The sequence below is a fragment of the Grammomys surdaster genome, unplaced genomic scaffold (genome assembly GCF_004785775.1).
Source record: "Grammomys surdaster isolate TR1022 unplaced genomic scaffold, NIH_TR_1.0 126076, whole genome shotgun sequence".
Classification (NCBI taxonomy): Eukaryota; Metazoa; Chordata; class Mammalia; order Rodentia; family Muridae; genus Grammomys; species Grammomys surdaster.
Genome location: NW_021620885.1, coordinates 468,287 through 481,160, shown reverse-complemented (window position 1 = coordinate 481,160; position 12,874 = coordinate 468,287). Strand labels below are relative to the sequence as shown.

At 39.3% G+C, this 12,874-nt stretch overlaps 1 protein-coding gene across 4 annotated transcripts in view; it reads right to left on the bottom strand.

Annotated features, from left to right (window-relative positions):
- Positions 1-12,874, bottom strand: part of Tmem232 (transmembrane protein 232) — a 214,701-nt gene that overhangs the window by 186,367 nt on the left and 15,460 nt on the right. For 3 of the 4 annotated variants that reach the window (XM_028755705.1, XM_028755706.1, XM_028755703.1), the window contains exons 2-4: positions 5,642-5,753; positions 5,227-5,332; positions 3,701-3,858 (exon numbers count right to left, since the gene is read on the bottom strand). In XM_028755705.1, coding sequence (XP_028611538.1) covers positions 3,701-3,858; positions 5,227-5,332; positions 5,642-5,753 — 376 coding nt within the window. The remainder of the gene's footprint in view (positions 1-3,700; positions 3,859-5,226; positions 5,333-5,641; positions 5,754-12,874) is intronic. The other variant, XM_028755704.1, reaches the window with a different exon arrangement.

Sequence of the window (12,874 nt, the reverse complement as noted above, 5' to 3'; positions counted from 1 at the left end):
ATGAGGAATCAAATGTTGGAGATGGGGGTGGAGAACAACTTCTGACAATTCTGCCGCCCATGACTTTGAAGGCTGATTGGGGGAAAGCTGCTTCTTTTTGAAAGAGTCCAATCTACCTCTTGGTGACATGCCAACACCCTTAGGACTTAAGCAATTGGGATGGCCAAGGATGGGACAACCCCTCAGGATGGCAAGTTCACCTCAAGCCATGCTGTAAAAATCAGAAGAAAAATTAACCCTCCACTGGAATAATGTGTTTGTCCTTCCCAGTATTCCTTCCCACTAATGTAGTTGCTACAAGCCACTGTGAAGCTCTCTTGGATCTTGGCTTTTTCTCTTTCTCTTCTTGACCTCTGAGAAGCTGCTGAGACTAACAGCTGGCCTGCCCTGGGGGTTTTCTTTTAAATTCAAATAAAGTTATCCTTGACCTTCTGTTTGAGTCCATTCTTGAATTCTTTCATTAATGAGACCAAGAATTCCAAGAGGGGAGGCCAAGTTCCCTCTGAGTTGACCCTGGTGGGACTCCCAAATTCTTTCTAGCTGCTATGTCTCCAGAAGTGCATCTGTCCAGAAATGACAGCTCAAGATGAACTGTACAGGATTTTTGGAGGTTAGATAAAGGCCAGCATTTTTTCAGGAACTTGTGGGATAGGTTCTCATATACAAAATGAGGAGTCATTTCCCTGTGTCTGGCAGAAGGGATCACATATGGCTCTCCACTGACATATACTTACAGTTGCATATCAAACCCCATGCTTGCCTCCAAGTTACTTCAGTCCCTATTCACACGTCTTTGTTACACATCTCAAAGCCTTTCTCCCTTCCCTCTTCCTCCTCCACCGTGCTAGCCCCCAGAATATTCCAGATCCCGCTCTGTTTATAACATCAATGTTTCTCCACCTGCCAGCCACTCTTGTTCTCCCTTCTCTCGAAGCAAGCCCTGGCCATGTCCAGTCTGTGCTCTCTCTGTCTCTCTGTCTCTGTGTCTCTGTCTCTGTCTCTAAATGTCTCTCTCTGTGTCTCTCTGCCTCTCTCTCTGTTTCTCTCTCCTTGTCTCTCTGCCTCTCTGTCTCTCTGTGTCTCTCTCTGTGTCTCTCTCTGTTTCTCTCTCTTTCTCTCTGTTTCTCTCTCTCTCTCTGTTTCTCTCTCTCTCTCTGTTTCTCTCTCTCTCTCTCTCTCTCTCTCTCTCTCTCTCTCTTCTTTCTTCTGTTCTGGATGCTTCCAGATGCCTTTGGAATGTTTTCTCCCTTCCCCACAATAAAAGCCTTCCCCTTCACGTGTGCCTGTAACAGTACCTTTCAAGAACATCTTTTGTCAAAAGGAAATAGCAGGAGGAAGGTTTCCAATAGACTTTTCGTTTCATAAAGAAAAATCTACAAAAGCCAGAATGGTGCTTTGGGACTCAAGGCCATGCTATTTCCACAAGCTAGTTTGTATCAGCTCAAAAAACAGAGTTAGCTTTTAAATTGTGGTGTCATGGCTGAGAGTCCACTGGACTTTCTAAAGTACATTATCTGTCTATGTTTTCAAAACATTTCCTGATGAAATGGTAAGTTATTTAAGTTCTCTGTGTCTCCACTGATCTTCAAAGTGGAGGCTGCTATGGCCCATAAACTGTGAGACACAAGTCAGCCTGTCTCACACTCACACATTTATCATCATGCAAGATACATAATCACACGATGGTCATTTATAGCTGCCTCAGGAACCTTCGAGAACTGTTCAACCTGAAGATAAGAACATATCAAAGAGCTTCAAAAATTAAATGATGTAGTATTTACTCTGATACAGAGGTAAAACATCCATGAACGTGGCTGTGTTACAAAATCACTTTCCCTCTGCAGAAAACCAAGTTGAGGTGGGCAGTGGGGTCACTGGAGCTGCGCAAATATGTGCTGCACATTTCCGTTTGACCTCTTTCATTATGAACATGGACATGGACGTTCTTCTGTTTCACACTTGTATCTATATTCAAACTCTGATCTGTTTTCATATTTTCAAATATAAATGTGTCTCCATAATGAGCAGTTTGGGAAATTTAAAAAAATGTTTTAAATCATTATAATTAGGGCTAGAGAGATGGTTCCATGGTTAAGAGCACTGTCGGCTCTTCCAGAGGTCCTGAGTTCAATTCCCAGCAACCCCATGGTGTCTGATGACCATCTGTAATGGGATCTGATGCCCTCTTCTGGTGTGCCTGAAGACAGCAACAATGTACCCACACACATAAATAATTTTTTTTAAAAAAATCATTATAATCTCACCACACCAAGACAAGCATTGACGTGTTAAGTATTCCGTTCTACTCAGGATTTCAGGTCTTTGCTTGGGCAATTTATCTTAAGTTTCCTAAAGTTCTGTCTTTTATTCCTGACATTTTCAGAAAGCTACAAGACTAGGAACAAAATATAGTTATCTCCCTAAAACTTCCTAACGGATTTGGGAATACTCTCTCCTGACCAAAGCTGTCAGTTTTGCTTGTTGTAGAGACAGATGGCATTGAATTCCTAGAAAAAAAAACTTCCTAATCTTTGTTTCCTTTTTTGTAATAATGAAACCATTATTTAAGCTTAATTTATTTGCAATAAGACCACCAGTTACTCTTAATATTATTTTTATAATAAATTTTTCCCACATCAACTGTTGCCATGTCAACAGGCTATTACAAACATTGGAAGCATTGAACTGAGGACTTTACAAAGCATAGCTCATCTGATGATGCCCCTGCTGAATCACTCTGGCATGACAGAGTGCTGACAGGACCACTTGCATTGAATTGAAATGAAGGTTATTTCTCAGAAGTTTTAAATAAAAAAAAATACATTAAAAAAATCCCTAAAAGAAATGACTAGAGAGAGAGAGTTCAGCGGTTAAGAGCATGCGTTGCTCTTGAGGAGGACATGGGTTCAGTTCCCATAACCTACATGGAAGCTCACAAGTGCACACACACACACACACACACGTGTAGATATGCACACAGACACACACATACAGACACACACACACTCATGAACACCCATATGCACATGTACACACATATGCACAGAGATACACGCAGATACAGACAGACATACACATATATACACAGACTCATACACACATGCACACATATACACATACACACATACACACATACACACACATACACACATGCACACATACACATGCACAGACATACACACACACACATACACACATATACACACTCATAAACACATGCACACACACATGCACATACACACAGACACACTCACACATACACTCACATACATACATTCAAACACACACATATACTCTCACACACATCCACACACATGCATGAACACATACACAGTACACAGACACATGAGAGCAAATGACTCATACACATAAAATGAAAGTATGTAAATCTTTTTAATCCTTAAAGGAAAATCTATGCATACTTAGAACAGCAGTATGATTAGTTTTACATAATTATATTCTTACAATATAGAAAATTTTCTATATTGTAATTGTAATATTACTACGAATAGAAAATAATTAAGAAAATAATTCTATTTTCTTAAACTATTTCATCTTTGCTATCAAGCAGCAACCTGCTAGTCATGCTCAAAGATCATTAAACTACTCTTCTTAAATGCCAATGTCTTGCTTGATCCCAAAGAAAACAGCACTTATAGTCTATCACTCATGCCTGTAACAATTAAAATTTAAAACATACCTTCATCAGTTTTATCTCAACTGAATATAAGTATCCCTTCACAAATGCGTCACAACAGAGTCGATATAAAACTGATTCCGCAAGAAAAAACAGGGCAGGAAGCTGATCATAATCAAAGGAAACATGATCCAAGGATGCATGGAGCATATTTAAAGCTTCTGAAACATGAACAAAGAAAAATTTTGTCGCTGAAAAATTAACCGTGGCTTTCTGCATATTATACTTATATCTTGCAACTCAATGTTTGTCCATCTGATTCTGGACTCCTTTGTACTCAGAAATGCTTTCCAGCCTTCCCAGTGAGAGTCGCCTCAAACCTCAGCAGGCCTAATGACTGCCTCAATCAATAGAATCCAGAAGAAGTGACTGTATGTGATTTCCAAGGCCAAATCCCCAAAGGAAACATCTACCTAACTCTCCTCCCCAAGCCCCACCCCCTTCCCCTGGCCCTACCCCTCTTCCCCTCCCTTTCCCTTTCTTCCATCCCCTTTCTCCCCAGGTAGCAATGAAGATGGTTGGTGGTAAACTGTGAGGCCTCACACCACAGTATCTCTTAAACGTCTGGTAGAGGTGGCAGTATTGAGACGCAGGGCCATAAAAATAACTTAAGAGCAAAACACATTTCCTTCTCCGCGTTCTTGAGCCCTCAGGCATCGTTACAAATCCCAATTTCCTCGGAAAATATCCTCTGACCTTAGCAGTTAACATCCTCAAACTCATTTTATAAGGCACACATATAACACAACTTCCTCTGTGATGGGGTTGTGTGATGGTTTAACGAGAAGGAATTTTATCCCCTTAAAAACAATGTTATTTAATTTCCTTTTTAGATTAGTTGGAAGTTGCTTGAAAGAAGCCATGTAAGTGAGAAGTACCAGATGAAAGGCTATGAGCAACATAGTTTAAAGCAGAAGGGGAAAAGCCAAGCCAATGGCCATCTGATTAGCATTTTATAAGTAAAGCTATAACATGCATAAACACCTTTATTTAGGTAACCAGTGCAGGTAGACTTACTCAAAGACAGTATACAGTGACTTTTAAATGTGTTGCCAGCTTGAGAGGAGAGGTAGTAAAGACTATCCTTAGAAAATGCTTTTGTTTTGTTTTGGTTTGGGTTTTGTTTTGCTTTTAGGACAGGGTTTTTCTGCATAGCTTTGGCTGTCCTGGAACTCACTCTGAAGACCAGGGTGACCTTGAACTCAGAGAGATCTGCCTGCCTCTGCTTCCCGAGTGCTGGGATTAAAGACCCATGCTACCATCACCCATCTGAGAAAAAGCTTTTAAAACCATTTAGTAATTAAAAAGCTCAACAGTTAAAGTCATAAATTCAGAATTATACAGGAACTTTGATAAACGAACATCATGAGACATTTTGATGGAAAATGAAGAATTACTTACTTTAAATTTACTACTTTAAAGAATTAGTCACTTTAAATTTTCTAAAACTCTACTTTAAATTCTCAAATCATCTCTGTGTAAATCCACAGACACTTGGCCTTTGTCTGCAGTTGGGTCCACATACATACCATCTTGGATCTCCCCTTTGCACTGAGCCAGATAGATGACCTCAGCCCATGCAGTCGGAAGATGCACATGCTTCCCAGAGCCCAGGGTCTTGAGGCCCAACTTCCTCTGTGATGGGGAAACAGGAAAACAGCATATGTAAATATGCATCCCTACTTTCATCTGTGTGCATCCCTTCATCTGTGTGCATCCCTTCATCTGTGAGCATCCGATCCCCAAAATTATTTGATATTGAATTATTTAGGTATAACACATTAAATAGGTATAAATGTTTTAGTGCTGCTTACTTACACTTAAAGGTAGCTGACTATCCCCACATCCTTTTTTTTTCTTTCAATATTGTACAACAATATTGAAAGCATTTACCAACTGGAAAATGAAGTTTACATGCCATGTAACCAGAGCACCAACCCTTACCTTACACCTGACAATGAGTTTTTTGGCTTGTTCCAACAGTTCTTCCTCCTCTGCTGGATTGTCTGTATAGTTGAATCTCAATATAAATTCTTTGGTAATTGAAAATGATGGCCTATACAGAAAAACAATAATTATAGCTATCATCTAATTTTAATTAATCATCTTCTAGTGTAACAATGCTCTAGGAAAGCACTTTACTTTTTAATTATGTTTCTCATACAAACAAGATCAGTAGCATCCAATAGACCTGAGAAGATAACCTAGACCCATATTCTTTTCTTGAGAAAACAAAGTCTCGTTTCCAAAGGTTTTTGTCCTGTGAAAAACATTCCTGAGATGGTTACCAGAAGGCTTTTGGATGTTTTCTTCATAGGTGAAATTGAGTACAGCTTCAATTATGCTCTCATTTATGCTAAATCTTTATTCCCTCCATACAGATTCTGTACAACTGTGACTACAGTGAAGCATTGAGGGAGAAAAGATATACAGAGTAAATTCAGCTATGAGCAAGTAGCCATGATGATGCTGCCTGAGACGATGCCATTGCAGGGCATCTGCAAGAAGAGAGGCGAGACTAGGGAGCCTTCATGACGCTGAGAGCTGGAGGACAGGACGTGGGGTATATCTACAGGGATAGCCATGTGTATGCCTAGCCAAGGCATAATGATGGTTTGGATCAAGAGAGTGGCAATATAAGTAAAGATGATCATTTGGATAATGTATATGCTTTACATTAGACTGACCAAAGAGTTATCCATCAGTCTTAAGGAAACAGGGAGTCATGATTCAACTGACCCACTGAAAGGACAGAATTGCTGCTTACTGAAGCAGTGCAAACTGCTAGAGGTACAGATTTGATGTAAGGGTAGAAAGTAAGTTCAGTATTAGACATGTTTTGAGATGACAGCAGTCATCTCAAATGATGACAAATGGAAAAGGGAGAGTAACATGTGGCATATGTCTTAGGGTTTCCATTGCCGTGGAGAGATGACATGACTAAGGCAACTCTTATAAAGGACATTTAATTGTGGCTGGATTATAGGCTCAGAGGTTCAGTCCATTATCATCAAGGCAGAAGCATGGCAGCATCCAGGTAGGCATGGTGCTGGAGAAGCCAAGAGTTCTACACCTTCATCGAAAGGAAAACAGGAGCAGACTTTCTTCCAGGTGGCTAGGAGGAGGGTCACAAAGCCCATTCCCACAGTGACATACTTCCTCCAACAAGGGCACACCTATTCCAATAAGGCCACACCGTCTAATAGGCCACACCCATAATAGGCCACACCCCCAATAGGCCACACCTTTTCCAATAAGGCCACTCCCTGGCCAAGCACATTCAAACCACCACAATAAATAAACTTCAGCTACAAGAAGAAGACTCAGGTTAGATATCTCTACTTTTGTATCATCAATACCTATCAATTGTTAGCCTTAAATAGGAGAGGGCCCTAGTGTAGAAAAAGGAAAATTGTCTTAAGAGAAGTAGGAGAAACAGGAATGCGGTCTTATGAAAGGCAATGAGTACAGCTTTGATGAACTCTTTGGAACTGAAGGTAACTGTGGCTCATTGCTGCTCTCAAAACAACAGTGAAGGTAGGCCAGACATGCTAGTATTTTGGAGGTTGTGGAGGGGAGTGTGTGAGTTAGAGACCAGAATAGGCCACAAAACAAATTCCCAGCTAGTTGGGACTATGTACTGAGATTTTCTCCCATCAACCTCAAAAAAGAAAAGAAAATCAGGAAAATACTATGAAGTTAGTAACATCAATGAATTATACTTTTTGCAGTCAAATGACTGTTGAAATTGTGTTACTAGGAAAGATCTGGAGAAACAGAAACACATTTATTTATAGCATACTGTATTTAGAATTTGCTAAATTAATTGTTCTTTGGGAGTATAGGAAAAAGACAACCTAATGTTGCCACTGAATAAATTATCATCCTTCTAAGCAGAAAGATATGCCAAAAACCAATGGTAATGGAGCACAATCTCAGACTCAGCAGAGAGAATGACAGGACACTCTGAAAATTGGAACTGCATACAGAGAGCTTGGAGAATAGTTAATAATCTAACCAATTTGCTGACACCATCCTAAGCACCCCTGTGTCAGGCACTAAAATGATACAGAAGTAGGATGGGCATGCATCCTCACCCTCACAGAGCATCCAGAGCAATCTGGGAAGAACTGAAGTCTTTGAACTTGAACAGTCCCCTGCAGTTGTAGCAGTAAAATGAACAAATCCATATTTGACTTCCTTCTCCCTGCTTTGTTTTCTATTTATGAGATGCTGTTAGTTAGACACAGTGGAGACAGGCTGAACTGTCTTTTCCCATTGCCATCAGGATGGTGCAGGGTATTTTTCAGTTCGGTTTCTCTTGGGTTTTTGTTTTGTTCTGTTTTGTTTTTTGATCTACTTGAAGCAACTACATGAAGAATCCAAAATTGATTTAATTTCCAGTTTATACAAAGTGCTGTGGCAGTTATCAGAGATAAAGGCTATCCCTTTGTTATTTTTATGCTCGCATTAGGGATTAGTTTTTGAAGTATGAACATAAATGTGTTGCTGATGACAAAGCAAAAGTTTACAGTTCCATCAATACCCAACTCTGCTGCTTCAAACTGTACCCATCAGGAGCAGCCAAGATCAATGGTTAATGCTTATCTTCACAGTCCTTTCTTAATGCTGGCAGTGTAAACCAACCTATGCAAAGCTTCCCATGACCTCCAGGATTCTTCATATATAATTAGGACACTCCATGCTCAGACTTCTCACACCGTCATTACTCATCCTGTACTTCCTCCACCCTCAGCAAGCACCTTGGCAAGTCTTGGTCCTTTTCCAAGGGGAGTGACCTACACCTTCATTTCTGAAGGGTTTGTGTCCTTTTCCATCCTGCTTGGGTTAGGTTATTGTGGTTTCACATTGATTTTAATCACAGGATATGGCAATGCCAAGAGACATCCTAAAGGATTTCTTGCACTCCAGACATAACCTTTCTTACCTCCATTACAGAGAAGTAATACAATTTCTTTTTAGTAATCTGGATCTATCACCCCTTCTGACACTGTTATTCCTTTCTTATCCTGCTGGTTTAAGGGCATCAGAAGCCCAAAGTGTCCAGGGGGGAGTCTGACCTTCCACTTCAATGGAATGTTTCCTGTGACTCCTGGAAGGACCTCTCCCCTCTCTGAAACTAAAACGTCTATGCCAGCAGAATTTAAACTCACAAGAACAGTAAGCAAACCATTTCTTAGTGGGATACTAGAGTGATAGTGAGTGGAACTATTGCCTCTTCCAACCTGAACCTGTAAATCCTAGCTATGAGGAAAATCATACCATATATTAGATGTTGATTCAATACTTATACTACCTTCTGGAAAGCCCTGCCCCAGTCCTCCAGGCTATTTCCACTTAACTAGCACTGGAACTGTCTTCAAAAATCCATCTCATCGTTCTATCTGTCCACCTGCTTCAGGATGGTGGAGAACATAGTGCAATCATGATCTTGGGCCCTACGTCACAATTTTCTGGCTACAGAGAGAGTTCCTTGATCTGAAACAATACTGTGTGGAGTAAAACAATGGTGTATAAGGCATTTTGTAAGTCCACAGTTGGTGGTTTTGGCAGAAGCACTGATACAGTGAAAATGGACATCCTGCCAAAAGCAATCTACCTATTCAATGCAATTCCAACACAATTCTTCACAGAAATTGAAAAAACAATATCTTCGACTTCATATAGAAACCCACACAAAGACAAATCAGGATAGCTGAAATAATCTCAAATAATAAAAGAATTGTTGGAGGTAACACCATTCCCCATCTCTAAGGGTTTTACAGACAACTTCACTCCATGTTCAAAACAACGACACCTGGTGGATAGAATGGCTGGATGAAGAAGAATCCAAATAGATCCATACACATCACCTAGCACAAAACTCAATCTCAAGAGGGCCAAGGACTTCAACCTAAGACAAGATACCCTGAACTTGACAGAAGTGGAGCTGAGAAATTGCCTTGAACTCATTGGCACAGGAAAGGCTTTCTGAATAGACCACCAAGAGCACAGATTCGAAAGCCAACAATGAGTAGATGGGACCTTGTGAATCTGAAAAGCTTCTCTATGGGGATTATACTATCGTTCAGGCAAAACAGCAAACTACAGAGTGAGAAAATACCATGATGAATTACACCCCTGATTGATGATTTGTATCTAAAACATGCAAAGAATGAAAACTGTAGCAATAAGACAAATGACCCAGTTTTTAAAAGATGGTACAGAACTAAGAGAGCGCTCAAGAGATGAAACACAAATGTCCAAGAAATAAAGAATTCCAACATCTTCAGTCATCAAGGAAATGCAAGTGAAAACTGCTTTGAGGCCTCATCTTACCCCAGTCACAGTGGTCAAGATCAGAATAGATAGATGTGGCTCTCCCTCCCCTCTTGGATCCTCAGCCAATATCAGTCCAGGCAAAAGGAGGAGAGACGACAGATGGAGGGTTCAAAGCCCTGAAGAAGACCCACTGGGACCAGCTGCAGTGAGGCAGATCAACTTTACTTGGCTTGATTCAAGGCTTATATAGTTTGGGGGAATGTGGGGTAGGAAGATCCAAGACGGGCAAAGGTCATTGGTTGAAGGCTTAGGGTACTAGAATGCCTCATTAGCATGGGGAAGCATTTCAAGAATCTCAGGTGCCTACTGAATGGGTTCTTAATAGAAAAAGGGAATTGAACAGATAGATAGATAGATAGATAGATAGATAGATAGATAGATAGATAGATAGATAGATATGGATAGATGGATAGACAGATAATTTTTTTAAGTGAGAGCTAACACTGGTGATGATATAGGAAAAGTGAAACACTTTTCATTGCTGGTGAGAATGCAAACTGTACATCCACTATGGAAATCAGTCTGCAGTTTCATAGATCTACCTCAAGATCCAGATCCACCACCCTTGGACAAACACCCAAAGGACCCAGCCGACTACAGAGACACTTGCTCATCCATATTCACTGATGCTTTATTCACAGTAGCCAAAAAATAAAAACAGCCTAGATGTCCATCAGTTGAAGAATGGACAATAAAAATATAGTACAGGTACACGAGGGAATATTATACAGCTGTATTTTAAAATGTAAAGTTTGTGGTAAATAGATAGAGGTAGAAAAAAATCATCCTGAGTGATATAAACCAGACTCAAAAAGACAAATTATGTATGTTTTCTCATATATGTAGATGTTAGGCTTTAAGTTTTTCAATAATAAAGGAATATAATTGGAGTCATCAAATAATGAGGGAGACCATGTTCCAACTAGACATCATTCTGATCTACTGAAGCCTCCTGTTTACCTTGGGTTGCATATAATAACTATACATATACATTGTATTACATCTACTATATATAAAATTAATATATGTATTAATTATCATAGTGAGAACCTGGTGTTGGCTTTATGCTGATTGAAAGGTATAGATTGTGTATTGCTTAATTAAACAGGAAAAGAAGGCTTAAGTCTCACACTGAAGTGCATATATTTAAAAAATAAAAAACAGTACTTAAGCTGAAACTTAATATCTTTGAGCTCATTTTGGAGTTTGCAATGTATGTGTCTTCTTAATAGAACAATATTTATAAATGTTAAACTGATGTTCCCCCAATACCAAACACGGGCATCCCCAAATATACCTATACACATACTATTCAGGGTTTTAAATAGGAATTTAAATTTTATTTTATAAAATTAAATATTTTACATCAACCTCCTTATAAACATGCATTTATTTCTAAGCAAAAGAAAGTCTTGGGATGAAAACAGTATCTAATTCAATTCCTGTGCTTAGAATATCTTACAAATAAGTTTATTTTTGTCAATTATTTTTCAGTATAGGTTGTGGTCTGTAATGCTCTGTTGGGAATACACAAAGTTAATAATTTTCTATTTTCAGTACAGATATTGAATGTCGTAATTTGTCTCCCACAGTTCATGTTAACAAATACTTAACAGGGACAGCTATTTTTAACAGTTTTTCCCCATTGAATATAGAAAAATTAACCCTTTTGTATACATATAGTAAGTAATAAGACACAGGAGAAATGGTAAAGAAATCAATACAAGCATTTGAAAATAAAATATAATTTAGCTTCCTGAATCCCAGTTTCTTCAAAATATCAAAGGATTTCACAAAAGAAGACACAATCTATTCCAGGAGTAAAAATACAATCTTGTCTAATGGCACCCTACAAAGAAAATAATTTTACATAGAAACTAAACATACTAAAATCCCCTGGTTGTGTGGATACCTAATCCAAACAGACTATTTATATCGGCTACAATTCAGTTTATTTATAAATACTTAATGGAGATATTTTGCTAGCTCTAAGCTCTAAGGAAAACTAGGTGATGAGAACCAGCCTCAGGAGGCTCACAGTCTGAGGAAGGAATAATAACTATTTTTCTTAATAACTGGTTTTTTTTTGCTGTGAAGAGATACCATGAACGTGACAACTCATAAAAAGAAGAATTTAACTCAGATCTTGCTTACAGTTTCATAGGGTGAGTCTATGAGCATCATTGTGAGGAACATGGCAGCAGGCAGGTAGGCATGATGTTGGAGGAGTAGCTGAGAGCTCACATCCTGACCCACAGGCATGAGACAGAAAGACCTAAGAATAGTACGGTTGTCGAAATCCAAAGCCCACTCCCAGGGACACAGCTCTTCCAACTGTTTAGGAAGGATTGGGATATGTGGCCCTGTTAGAGAATATGTGTCATGGGTGGGAGACATTGAGATTTCAAAATCCCATGTCAGGCACCAGGCCCTCCCTCTCCTCCACCCCATCCCTTCTCTCTCTGCATATGCTTTGTGGGTCAGATTACACTCTCAGCTACTGCTCCAGAACTATGTCTGCTGGCATGTTCTGGGACCAAGATGGTCATAGACTTAACGTCTGAAATGTTAAGTAAGACCCCAATTAATTTCCTTTTTTAAATAGGTTTCTTTAGTCATGGTCTCTCTTCACAGCAATGGAAAACTAACTAAGACAGATTATTATATCTGTCAGCATAATCATGATACCTTCAGAATGTGCTGAGAACATAGTACTCAATAAAGAAAACAGGCATGGCTACGCCTTTTAGCATTAAGTTCTACAAGGTAGCCTTATTATATCTTCTTCCTTCTTCTTCTTCTTCTTCTTCTTCTTCTTCTTCTTCTTCTTCTTCT